A 15,059-nucleotide genomic window follows, 5' to 3' on the forward strand; every position below is an offset into this window, starting at 1 on the left:
AGAGAATTGGCTCTAACAATACAGCACATTTGCAGTTTTAAAAGCATGCATAATTATCATGAACATTCCTATATATGTGAGTTATTTTAAGAATGGATATTTAATCATGAAGTCTTAAAAGAATCAAATTCATTTACACCTTATTTTAAATTTTTGATTTAATAACAAATAAATACTAAATGAATAATGGCTTATTTAATTTTATTCTGAATATATAAATATTTTCATATACAAAATAACAAATGTAATCTCAAGCTAAATACTACTTCTCATGTAATGTAAAAGAAGAGATTTCAATTTTATGAAACAATATATATTATAATTAAATGTTTAACTGTGATTTTAACAGAATAGTTATAAATATATTGAAATGAAAATACATTTGATGCATTCAAGAAATTAATTATTCTAAAAATTATAACATTTTAAAAGCATGACATTAAATATATCCAAATGATATACTGAACAAAGTTAAATAAAGTTGTGCAAAGTGAAATGATAATTTTGCTATACAATCCTTCGTATAAACCTTTTTATTGAATTCGCACTGTCACATCTATCACTGCTCTTGGCTAACAATAGTACAAAAATAAATATGCATAAATATGAATATACAAGCTGCAAGTTATAAGGAAGAACATTTTTACATCATATAAATAAAGTTACTTTATATTTAAATAGAAATATATTAATAATAATTTAAATAAATATATTTCTAGAAATTGTATCTTCTGTACGTTAGGAACTGTTTCAAACATATTAAAAAAATTGCATAGCTAAAATATTCCATACAGTAAATATACATTTAAAGTAAATATAAAGGGACTTGTAAATTTTTATGGCTAATAACTGGCACAAGAAACAATTTTCTAGGCTAATCTGTTGTATCCTTTAATTATTTGGTCCTTTGCAATCTATTAGTCAAAAGAGACAACAATTTTAGCTTAGAAGATTGACTCTTACATTTAAATAAAGATAAAAAGAAAGGTAGAAACTTTATGAAGAATTTTAGAGAAGCATAATCATAACAGAAAAATAAATCATTACAATTCCGACAGAGATTACAAAATATTAAATTATAAAATCTTCACTATAATAAAATATTATTGCATTTTCAATGAATTATTTTATAATGCACAAATTAAGGATAAGAATGCACACCTTAGGCATTCTCTGATATAATATATAGAATAAGAACTTCTGTAATATTGAGCATTTTTAAGAAGTTTGTACATAAAAAATAGATCAAATATATTCTATACAGTCATCAAATTTCTTTATTCTTTTATCCTTCACACTAGTAAAATCACTGCATTGCACATATATCACAACGTCATCAACTCCATGCTTGAAGCATAATTAATATACATAGAACTGTGTTTTAAAAAGCACATTAACCCTCAGAGTGACACGATTTTTTTTATCTGCTCATCTGTATCTGAACAGCATTTATTATCTAAATTTGCATAATTACCTATTTAAGGCTCTATTTTCATAAACCTCCATTCATAAGATATTTACATCATTAAAGAAAATAAGAAAACAAAATATTTAAAATATAAGCTAATATAAGCCATATGACAAAAAATCTCATAATCGGATAAAGGTAGTCATGTCACTCAGGGGGTTAATAAATATATAAGCTCCATAGAATATATACATATTTGAGGAGTATTTAAATGCAAATACAATTTACATTAGAAGGAATGCAATGTTGTTCCTTTTTATAATTAACCTTTTAGCTTTGATTAAATAAATTAAAATCAAATACCATTATCAGTTAAAAATATAATTTAAAAAAGGAAAGAAAGAGGGGTTACTTTTAAGTATTTATTTATTACAAAGACGATAAAATGACAAACACTTAATACCATATAATTATATATAATAGGCATGAGGGAAATAAAAATTTTGAAACATATATTTAATCTTTTGGGACCGAGATATCCATTATATTGGGCATAGTATTCCCTGTTTCAAAGGATGGGGATGTCCACATTGGATGTTCACCAATGTCTTTTTTGAGTTAAAATGTCAAGTTTGACATTCCTGGAAACTTAACTACTTACCTCTTTCAACAGTCTCTGAATTAAGGCTCTGGTTTTCCCAATCTTTAACCTCTCTTGCAATTTCAGAAACTGCGATGATCACATTCATAAATCATAAAAAGAATTTTGCTTTGGTTTGAAATATGTTATATTTATGTAGTTCATTTGCTTTGTTTTATAGTAATATGCTGAAATGAAAAAGAAAACCGACTTTAGAAGTATGAAAGCTTTACGAGGCACTGAAGACAGCAACTACCTGCATTGTAACTTCCTTTCCATTCTTTAAAAATTGTAAACACTGAAGAGTTTTCATCTTGCAATTTGAAAGCTTTTTGCTATAAAAAAAACTGTTCTGATTTTTATAATACAGTTAAACATGTTCTCTTATTAAGGCATTCAAATTAGTAAAAAAGACAAAGGGTATTCATGCGTAAATATGATACTTCTCACTGCAGTTTTGTACTAATAAATAAATTAATATTTTATCAAATTACTTTCCTTCTATTAATGATAGCTGAAAAATAATATTATTTGCTCATTTTTTGTAAAATAGAAATGTAAAATTCTACTTGTTCAAAAAAATTTACATGGAAAAATTTTCTAAGATTTTGAATATTTTCTATAACATATATAGCAAAACAAATTAAAATTAGAGGAAATTTGATAGTATGTAACTTTTCTATTTACTGCAGTATTTGCATTGGGAAATCAAGAATTTTTCTAGACTTAAGAAAATCAATTCATAAACTCTACGACAAAAACTTCAGATGTCTTAGTAAAAATACGAATTAGAGTTGATAAATCTAAGACTACAAATACGAGGGCCATCCAGGAAGTAGATTACGTTTCCGTCTGTGTCCGCTAGGGGCGGGGCTAGCGCGGCCATCTTGGGGTCAGAGCGTTGTGCAACTCAGTCTGCATCTAGCCGTGCTAGTGAGAGGTTCGTGCTGTGCTCCGTTCAGATACTGTGATGGTTTGAAATGTCTGCGAGACATTTCAAAATTAATTGAAAATCCCGCGAGCTGCGAGGTGCGCTCAGTAATAAGGTTTCTGACTGCAAAAAACTGTAAACCGATAGAAATCTATCGGCAGCTTCGTGAAGTGTATGGGGACAACATTATCACTGAAGGTGGAGTGCGTCAGTGGGTCATAAGATTTCAAAATGGCCGAACCAATGTTCACGACGAAGATCGAAGTGGGAGACCCAGCATAGTGACCGCCGAACTTCTCGAAAAAGTCGATGCTAAAGTCCGTGAAAATCGAAATTTCACAATAACGGAACTTTCTTTGAGTTTTCCACAAATTTCGCGAAGTTTGTTGCACGAAATCATCAGCGAAAAGCTTGGTTACCACAAGTTTTGTGCAAGATGGATTCCAAAAATCTTGACAGAGGACCACAAAAATCAGCGAATGGCTGCAGCGTTGAACTTTTTGGACGCTTACCATAAGGATGGTGACTCTTTACTCGATCGCATCGTTACTGGTGATGAAACATGGGTGAAACATGTGAACTGTGAAACGAAATTGCAATCAATGCAGTGGGGGCACACAAGTTCTCCCCAAAAACCCAAGAAATGCATGCAAACAATGTCGGCAAGGAAGATGATGGCGACTGTTTTTTGGGACAGAAAAGGTGTAATTTTGGTGGACTTCCTGGAAAGAGGCACTACAATAAACTCTCAAAGGTATTGCCAAATTCTCCAAAAACTCAGAAGAGCAATTCAAAACAAGCGCAGAGGAATGTTGAGCTCTAAGATCTTGTTGATTCACGACAACGCCCGGCCCCACACGGCAAATGTCACTCGTAAAGTTCTTGAATCTTTTAAGTGGGAGTTGTTTCCTCATCCGCCGTACAGTCCCGACCTGGCACCGAGCGACTTCCACCTATTCCCAGCAATGAAGAAGTGGCTGGCTATGCAGCGTTTTGATGACGACGCACAGCTGCAAGAAGAGGTAACGAAGTGGTTGAAGGCGCAGGCGGCCGAATTTTTCGACGAAGGAATTTCCAAGCTCGTACATCGCTACGATAAATGCCTTAATTTGTATGGTGACTATGTAGAAAAGTAGTATTTGAGTGTGGCTTTCATCTGTATATAATAAAATTTGTTTCCTATACTTTGTTTATTTTTTTATTCCAAAACATAATCTACTTTCTGGATAGCCCTCGTATATATAAAATAGCAAAGGAGTTTTATACCATAACTTTAATATAAAAATATAATAGACTTAATTCTTATTAACAGTTCATAAACACAGTTTAGAAAATTACAATCATTATTTAAAAATTCAAACTTTTTTTTTAAGCTATATGCTATCATAGAGAGAAACAGAATGGCCTTTTCTATAATGGAAATATACATTCTCTTCTGCGTATCACAGAGTAGTCCAATGTAAAACCTTTAAATTTTCCCTCCATTAGGAAAACCATTTAGCAATTAGTCAATGTTCAATAATCCCTACATTTCCCTTCCTTTTGTGAAATAAATGCATCTTTCTAAGCATGAATCAAACTACATACAAGAGCCACTGCTGCAAAGAACAAAGGGCTTTCTGAAAGGGGAAAAGCATTAGGTGTGAGAAATCCCATCTTTTTAAAGATCTTACAGGTATTTTGGTCTTTATCCCAAAAGATTAATATGGTTTTAAATAGAAATATGGGCATGATAATAAAATTCATTTTACTGCAAGACACTGTTAGTGTTAGAAAACAGCAAAACACAAAATACTCTATGCATATATTTGAAGGATCTTATATAAGTCACAAAGTTTAATCATTTTAATTCTATATTTTATGAAATAATATTTAAATAAAAGCACTAAAACTTTTTTAAAGAATATGTATTAAAAACATTTCTCCAAAATTAATCAGAAAATTTAAAGCATACAAATAATATTCACAATATAGATAGGCTATACATAAATTATACTCTAAAATTTTCATTAATATATTACCATTTTGTTTTCCAAATTCACTAAAAATAATATTTGCATGATTTATATACAGTCTATCTACAATGTGCAAAACCAATGCAAGATTTAACAAATAATCCTAGACTAGATTATTAATATCCATCATCACAAATTTCATATCCCCACTCACAGAATACTATAAAACACACTATACAAGTGAAAACATATAAGTGAAAACAGTAGCACATCAGATTTTTAATGATTAATTTGTGTTCAATCAAATTGTTAAACAATAAATTTATAAAACAATCATAAAATTAAAAGAAACTTATTTCACAAAATGGTACTTTTCTGTTATCAGGACCAGGTCCAGAAATGTATATATGTATGCATGTATGAATGAATGGACTGATGTATCACGTATGCATGTATGGATGTATGGATGTATGTATCATGTATGCATAAATGTGTATATGTAGCTCTCTGTGTAAACATATATATGCACATACACACATACTCATGTGCTTACATACCCATACATACACTTCTGAATTTGGTCCTGATAACAGAAGAGTTCCCACAAAATTATATCTCATTTAGTCTTTTTTGAAGAATTAAACATACTGATATACATTTCTTTTATTTTCTGTCCTATATGTAATCCTAATGTTCTCAATATATAACCACAATATATTACAGACTTTCAATTCACTAAAAGTAGGTGTTTTTTTTTACATTGCATACCTTCAAGTAACAACTTCTCAATCACTTAAATTGAATAATTGCTGACTAGCAAACAATCAAAGAATGCAAATGAAAAAAATCACAGAGTGATCAGTGATTTATTTTTTCATAAACATGTTAAAAACATGGAAAACTGTTTACAATATCTGGTTTTACAAAAGTTAGTTCCATTTAAGAACACTTTTTTAAATTTCATTCATGAAACAGATAAACAGACAAAAAAATATGGAAAATAATATAAAAATGAATTAAAAAAGAATTCACTTTGCATATAAAAAAATTTTTAATGTAATATATTGATATTCTGTAATTAGAAAATTGCATATTTAAATGTGCAACCTCTAGTGAGATAGTTTCTGAAATACAACATTAAGAATATCTTGAATTATCAGAACACTTTGATCACGAATTATAACCTTTAAAATATACCCAAATATCAACAAAAATTACCTGAATCTAAAACATATTTCAATGTAAAATAAAATATCACACAATGTATTTTTATACACATCACAGATCCATTTTCTTTTTAATTTGAAAATTCTTCATCACTTTCCATTTTTACAATCAACTTCTTTCTATAAAGGAAAATTGCAATTAACATTAAATTAGCATTAATACTTAATTCTCATAAATACTTTTAATATAACAATAAATAACATTGTGAATACAGGTTGTTTACAATAAAACTTTTTAAAAGGATAAAAACACAGTATGAAACACGTTTTCAAAATGTAACAACACTCTATCTGACTTGAACATTTTTCAGTTACTTAATTTGCTGCCTAATATTTAAAGAGTTTTTGTTGTGGTCATAATGAACTTCATTTACAAATTTTGTAAATCTAAGTTTAATATTTTATATAACATGTATTAAAAAAACTTAGCCATTGAAATTACATTCAAGCAACTAAGAAACAAATATCTGCAAGTAAACAAATTTTGACAATGCATTTCCCAAAGATAAAAAAATAATAATAAAAAAATAAACACATGTGAGAGTACTTGTATCAAAATCAATATTAAATTGAAGAATTAAGAAAATGTGTGCTATTTGGGTTTTATATTATTAATTACTAATGAATGAGCAAATATCCACTTACATTTAGCAAGATGTTTAAAATATATATTTCTTATTCAGAAAGAATCTAAATGAGATACGTGTTGATTTATTCTTTTATGCAATTCAAAATATATTTAAAGTACATATGTTTTTTTTTTTTTTTTTTTTCAATTCAATTCCTTAACATGTCTATGCAATATCACAACCCAAGCTTAAAAAAATATTTTATGCAAAGCAACTAAATGCACTAAAGATATCAAATTGCAATACTCCTACAAATGATCACTGAAGTATGTGGGTTACACCCTGCATAGTTCAAAATCCAAATGTAATTTTTAACACCTGAAAAAACTGAACATTTAATGGTTTGTCATTCAGCAAAAGCTTACCCAATAAACAATACCCAATATATTCTATATATAAACAATACCCAGTATATTCTATATATAAACAATACCCAATATATTCTATAATAGACACATATAATATGTCTACTATCCGCTGCATTCATAAGCTACAAGATATAAAATTCCTGATAAGAGTAAATACATTTCAAGAACTATACTATATTCAACTGTACCATACATTTATACCACCTGTTTGCACGATAAATTACCTAACTGGTTCACAGCTACATAAATACTTCCCTGTAGATAACAAAAAAAAAAAAAAAAAAAAAAAACTACAAATATTTTATGCATTACTAAAATGAAGTTTAAAAAAATGAAAAGTTCTATAACAAAATAAAAGTTTGAAAATCATCAGTACACATAAAGCAATTAAACTTTTTCTTCCAATAATATGGCTTTTTTCCCCCTCTTTTTTTTTTTTTTTTTTTTTTTTTTTTTACTAAATGATTTACTCTTACAAGCATGTTGTATTCATATGCTATCTGCTTTTACACATTTTATTGGCTGAAAATTACAATCACCATAGCATCAGATCTACTCATAATTTGAATCTCTGAAAATTAAATGAACTTTTGCATCAACCCAATATTTCTTTATATTTCACTACTACTGTATGATATCTGCAAGTCTTTTTACAGTAAAATATAGAACATCTTTACTTTTTATAACAGATTTCTGTCTATTTTATGGTAACAAAACAGATTAACATCTATATATATTTTATAACACTTTTTTTTAATTTTCAGTAACTGTAGAGTGTATAATTGTCCAATACATTTATTGAAAAAAAATCAGAGTATAAACAAAACTGAACTCACAGCTACATAATTAAAGGGTCAATTATAAACTGAAATTACAGAGAGAATTTTTATTAATATTTATGCAGTTCCAAAATACAATTCATATTTGATGACTTCATAAAATATTAATATCTCAAATTTTGTCTACAGAGCATACATAGAAAATTACAAATATTTTTTAAAATATATAAATTGTTTCAATATCATCAAAATACCATTTCATTCAATAAACCTCAGCATAATATTTCTTAAGACAAATATTAGCCTAATGCACTTAAAAAATATATTAAACTTACTTCACAGATTTAAAAAAAAAAATCAACAATTAAAAATATAATTAAAACATCATCACATACCGCTCTTCAATACGCAAACACTTGGGACATTTTATATTCTTATAACAGCGTTTATGAAAACAAGAACCACAAACTGCAAGAAATAATTTAATAACATTATAATCTGAACACAAAATTATTACATAACTTGATACAGATATCAACAAAACAGGACATACCTTGACATAATACAACTTTGTCCAATTGAAACGGGAAAATGATATCTTTATCCTTTCCACAAATTTCACATACAAATCCTTTTGCTTGGCACAATATACAATGTTTCACATGTTCTAAACAATGGCTAACGAGCTGACTTAGATGCTTACTCATCTCACCATTCTTTACCTTGAAAGAAAGAGGAGAAAAATAAAATTCACACTCAGGTATAAGAAAAACTATTTCACCTCACCATAATAACTCCAGTTAACATAACTATCTGAGAGAAACCACACTTTTTCAAAGAGCTGTCTTACACCCAGGATAATAATTGTTCACTACTCATATTTTGCTATATTACTTTATTTTAGCAATACATAGATTATACTAATAATTTTTAAATTATTAAAAAGAGCAGAGAACATATTTTGCAAAATAAAATTGATAGAAAAGCTTATGACAAGCTATAAAGCACAATGTCAATCTGAAGATTAATGGGAGGGGTATACTTTATTGAAAAATCAATCAAGAATGGTTGAAAGCATGCTATGTTTCTGCTTACTGGAAACTAGAACCTTTTACTAATAAATATTGGTACTTTTCCGTTTTGCCAGCACAGGCGATAAAGATGCCAATAATGGTACAACTGATGCCAAACGGAATATCCTCGCTGATAACCTTTTACACCTCATTTTCAAAACAAGTCGCAGACAATTCTTAGATTGATTGTTTCTTTCAATACTGGCACATAATTACATAGAATTTTTACCAGATAGTTCAATTTTATACCCTAAGGCCACTCACGGTAATTAAGTTAATGAAAATGTCAGCACAATGCTCAACCGAAGGCGAAAATATAGAAAAGGTAAGGTCAAGGGTTAAATTCGTCAATTCTAAAGAGAATACACTAGCGAAATAAAGCATTGCGGGTTTACATAAGCTATTTGTACGAATTGAAGTAATTCTTGCATTTAAACTTGTATTCCAAATTAAGATTTAACTTGACATTAATGTAGATAATTACTGAGAGAATTAGATTTTTGTAGCGTAGTTTACGTGAGATGAGATCACTTGGGGTCACGTGATACGAACTGGCAAATTAGGATGTTGAACTATGAAAGCATAGTAAATTTTTAAACTGATGTTATTTTACAAATTTATTGTCTTTATTTATTGGCTTTTTACAAAATTTTAAATGATATTAAAATATGTATTCCTTCAAAATTAAAAATTCTTAGAATTAACATTTGTTAACAACTTTTTATGTGTATATTGTATACTATCGCCAATAAAGTCTGCTTGGCGAGTTTTGCGCTAGCAAAAGGGAAAAGTACCTAAATATCTGATGTACTGATATAATAATTTTATCACCATAAAAGAAATCAGAAGAGATTCTTTCATCTCTTGACAGTTTATGTAGAATCAATTATGTACAAATACATTCATATCAAAGCATCCCTCAAAAAACCATTTGTAGCATTTCTAAGAATAAATATGAATTATGTTAAAAACTACAAACAGAATTAATTATTTAAGAAGATACTCCATACCACAATGTTTCTGATAATGTTTTAGAGCTCTAAGTTACATGAATAGCACAAAATAAACAGTTGACTGATTATAATGTTATTATTAAATTATTGAGCATTTATTGTTTAATAAAATTATAAAGCATTTATTGAACTTGTAGAACTTAAAAAGTTGTTGTTTTGGGAATGATTAATGCAGCTTAAATTTTATGATTTAAAATGTTGCACATTATTCTGAAACAAAATCATTTATATGTGCCCGGAAGCGACACAACATACACATAGAGCAAAAAGAATATATAAAAAATATTGATTAAAATTTACTTTATTATGCCATTAATTAAGAGAAATACGAAGAAACACTTTTTGGTAATATTTTTATATGATTATTCATTTAATTTTAAACATTTACATTTTATTCTAAAATAAAAATTAGGGATTTATTTCTTTAAATAAAATTATATATGTCAACATTTACCTGAACAAGATCACTAAGAGAATACAAATGTGGTTCAAATAAAATATGATGATGCTGTTTCTCCAGAGCAGCATGAATCCTAAGAAATAAAATTAAATTTTGAGATAGATAAATTCATGGGGATAAACTTGTTATATTTTTTAATTAATAATGATTATACAGTGTTATACTTCTAATCAAGATAATCAAATTGTAAGACAGTTATGTTATATTTCTAATTAAGATATCAAATTTGCTATAGTTTGGATGGACCCTTCTTTTTAGAAGGCAATGACTTATAAACTTTCATTAATACAGAACTCATATGCACATTGAGAGGTGCTGGAATTAATCCCCAGTTGAGGTAAACTTGCAGTAACATTAGAACAAAATAGAAATTTTACAGAATCAAAGCAACTTCATCATCATCATGCACAAGCTGAGATACATCACCCACAATTAAAATAGCTGAGAATATAAATTTAACTGAACTTTTCAGACAAGAAAAAATCTGATGTGTAGACTACATGAATTCCTTATACAAAATATTATATTATACGCATTTTTTGCTGCATTTCATTTAAACTTATTTCCTCGAATTTCATTAGAAATATATTTCTTATTCAATTAATTCAGTTCTCACTTCGCAGCAAGGGAAAAATACATAAAACCTTAAAATATCTTTATTAAAAATTGAAAAACATAGAAAAATATAAAACACCAAATACAGTTAAAACAATTTTTAAAAAAATGTTTATAATTAAAATTTGAGTTTCTATGTAAAAACAAGCAATTCGGCCAGAGGGCAAGAAGGCAGATTTTTCAGTGCAAAAAACTGAAAGTTTACTTTTGGTCCCATTTGGCAAAACATCAAGACAGAGAAGATGCAGAAACTGAATTAATTATTCTACTAAGATTTTAAAATGTAAACAAATATGGCTGCTATAGTAAAACAAAGAGACTTAGCCTCAGTTAAACAACTTTTAAATTATTGATAATTATACAACTATTCCATGCAGATTTAACTAAAGGCATAAAAAACTTAACCAAAGATAAGAACAACATAATTCAAACTTTTTAAAGCAAAAAACACATAATTTACCAACATATAAGAATAAAATAAACTGAGCTCATAGAGCTGAGTAACAAAGTGGGTATACACTATATATATATATATATTTAAAAAATAAATGCATTAAATTTAATTTAAATTTATTAACTTTAATTTGCTTTTTACAAATAGAGAATGTTTGTTACATATACATATTTACATACCATTTGTTACATATACATATATATATTTATATACTTTTGGTACAGCCAATTGCAAGAAAAAAGGGACGAGCACAAGTACATGTTATAGTAGCCCTATATACAAAATTTCAACATTCTGAGGCTACTCGTTTTTGAGTTATGCAAGATACATATGTACGTACAGACATCATGAAGAAATCTCTTCTGAATCCAATTTAAATCCTTTTTGCAACCCAAAAGAGTCCTTTATTCTGTTCTTACGTACAGATGTCATGCAAAAACATCATTAAATTGCATTCGATAACGGTGAAAATGACACCCTAAAATTTTTTAGATTACAATACTTCCTTTATTTTGCACAAAGAGGTAAAAATACGATTTCAGTTTTATAGACTTTCAATTTCATAACAGCTACAGTTTTTGTTTGTAAATTAAAAAAATTTACAGATGCAACTTCTATTCTGGATGCAAAATCTCTCTCTCTCTCTCTCTATATATATATATCAAACACAGTGATTTGTAACAATCTCTTTTTTTCACATGTCATAGTCAAGATAGTAAACAGTAAAAAATTACTGAGATCCAAAATTGTCAAGATCTGAGATCCAGAAAAGTTGAAGTCCCAATGATTCCAGACTTTGGAAATTTTCACATTTTAAATCATCAGTTTAATCTAGACAGATGGCATGTAGAAATAGTGATATTTTCTGGATTTAAAAGCATACTAGAGATGTTTGCTATTTCATTAACTGAAATACTGTAGCACTGTCATCACAATGTAAGGCTTCAGTTGTATCATCTTTAATTGGCATTTCTTCTTACTATTCTATTAATTGGAAAATTTCACTTTTAACTTATAATATCCAAAAACCTTTAAAGTCATGGTTTCATCACAATCAGAAAATTTGGTACTGCAAAAGCCTAACTATACAGCATTCAACTAACGGTGAAAATCAAGTTATGATAATATTTCAAAATTTAAAAAAAATAATAATAACAATATTAAAAAAAACTTGTAATGCCCTAATATAACTCATAATACTAGAAACATGCATACATTGCACTAAACAATGTGATTTTGAGCCAAAAATGAATATGCATGACATCAAAACACAATCACAAGTTCATTTTGCTTGATGTAAAATCAATTCTCCGTAAGCTGTAAAAATTCCATTTTATCCTTGCATTTTGAAAAAAAAATTATTAATATTTGGGACTACACGAAATGAAGTATTTTCAAAGTTTATACTCAAATGAGCATAAAAAAGCAATATGCAACTTTGGAAACAGATAAACCATGGACACATAAGATGAAAAATTATGATAAGAAATTTAAGTTGTTTTCTAATGCTATATCCATAATTTATATCTCTATTATTTTACTAAATAAAGAACAATCTTCTTCTTAAACTGCTAAAATGACTAGCAACATCTCTGTGAACTTTCATATATGGTAGGATTCATAATTGGATCAGATGTTCTATTTTCATGCTTGAGGCCTATGAAATATGTTAGCTTTCATAAGACATAAATACATTTTTTTAAATCATATATAATTTTAAATGTAGGGTTCAGGTATATTAGTAGATAACAAATAAGATCTTTTTCTCCCCCCCCTTTTTTTTTTAAGTTATAATTTTAGGGCAGAATATTTTCCCATTTCTCTTTTCTAACATGAATTCCATTTTATATATATAGAATTCATGTTAGAAAAGAGCTCAACTAATCAGAATTTTCACACATTCAGAGTTTGGCATTTCCTGAGTATTCCAGATAGTTGAGCTTTAAATGTAGTTAGATATACATTATGCCAAGCATTTTCAAAAATATCTGCAAACACATCCTCTCATGATCTTGTAATGCCCACACATATCAAATTTTACATTAAAATATTTCTAGAACTCTTGGGTGATCTTACTGGTGCATCTGTTTTTAAAAAGCTACTTTATATCTTTTTACTTTCAGTGTCTGCAAAATTCCAATATTCACCAGTTGATTAATGAATATATAGTTTCAAGGGAAAAGTATGATAGAAGCATAACCATTTACTAAAAGTGTAATTTTGATAAAATTCATAATAATAGACAGAACAAGATAATAAGCAGCTTCAATCAGAAAGTTACGGAAGAGTGAACTTGCTGTGAGAGACATCCTATTCCAAAGGAATGTCTTGGGGCTTTGCTAATTATTTAGGTCATTTTAAAATGCTCCCCCCCACACAACCATTCAAGAGCCAAAAGTGTGTTTGTGACTAATGTCAACAGCAATGTATTGTCATTGGCCATGGTTTTTGATTATCTAACAGCAGGAGTCTGAAAGTCAGTTTGTTGGGAGAAAAATCCCTTTTATGTTACACCTGCTTTTGAGTGTTATATTCTCCTTCCTAGACTTTATATAAGGGAATTTTTTTTCCCCTTGGTGGCCCGAAGATATGGATATTAGATCATTTCAGATACTGGATGTTCAGATTTTAAACTTTGTGCTGCATTTTATACAGTCAAAAGTCGTTAATTCGGACACCCATAATTCGGAATGATCTATAATCCGGACCTCAAAACTAAAAACTTTCTGCGCATGCGCCGTGTTGACACATGCGCATAGGTGTTAACGCGTGCGCGTAAGACCTTTTACGACTGCGCATATGAGTGTGCGCAAGTGCAGAATACGTTTTCGTGTGCGCGTTTTATGTATAATGGACGTATAAGCTAAAATTATCTAATTATCTATTTCAGTTAATGTTGATGATAGCGTTGTTCCTTAATTTTCGAATTGGATCCGGCTTATTATTTTTTGCAGACTGTAAGAGCAATTTTATAAAAGTAAGCTTAAACTTTCGATTATATCAAATAGAATTTCTGATATATATTTGTTAATATGTAAAGGATCTAAAGCGAAAGTATGTTTTGAAATCCGAAATCTGTTTATCAATTTCACGCTGCTCGGCGGGGGGAACGCGGCAGCGGGCGCGTAATGAATTGGAAGTTGATCTGTCAGCACTATCCTTATCTTCAGGGCAGATGTTTTTATTTTATTTGGCTTGTAATTCCTTACCAAATTAGTATTTCATCTCGATGTGCTCCGTCTTTGATATGATTTAAAACAAGTTCCTCGTCATTATAATTCGCTTCCGATAGCGAAGAAAGTGACAGAGGTTAGTGAAAACGAAAAAATTTCGATTGACAAATTAGTCGGTGTTCTCAACACAGCAATTATAGGACTTGAACAGCGGAACTTTGTAATTGAACAAGAAATTATATCTGTTTAATAGAATTAAAGAGAAAGTATTATCACATGAAATGAAGCAAAACTTAAACAACTTACATTGAAAGAAATGTTTAATAAAGTAAACA

General features: G+C 28.7%; 1 protein-coding gene across 1 annotated transcript in view; it reads right to left on the reverse strand.

The window, feature by feature from the left end:
• Window positions 1–515: 515 nt before the first annotated feature.
• Rubicon (run domain Beclin-1-interacting and cysteine-rich domain-containing protein rubicon) overlaps window positions 516–15,059 on the reverse strand; it is a 51,393-nt gene continuing 36,849 nt past the window's right edge. The window contains exons 15-18 of the mRNA XM_035352085.2: window positions 10,477–10,555; window positions 8,490–8,658; window positions 8,332–8,404; window positions 516–6,280 (exon numbers count right to left, since the gene is read on the reverse strand). Of these exons, the coding sequence (XP_035207976.1) occupies window positions 6,232–6,280; window positions 8,332–8,404; window positions 8,490–8,658; window positions 10,477–10,555 (370 nt within the window). The 3' untranslated portion in view covers window positions 516–6,231. The remainder of the gene's footprint in view (window positions 6,281–8,331; window positions 8,405–8,489; window positions 8,659–10,476; window positions 10,556–15,059) is intronic.

This window comes from Stegodyphus dumicola, chromosome 3 (assembly GCF_044657685.1).
Source record: "Stegodyphus dumicola isolate Sdum_Otavi_A_Nest chromosome 3, ASM4465768v1".
In the NCBI taxonomy this organism is placed as follows: Eukaryota; Metazoa; Arthropoda; class Arachnida; order Araneae; family Eresidae; genus Stegodyphus; species Stegodyphus dumicola.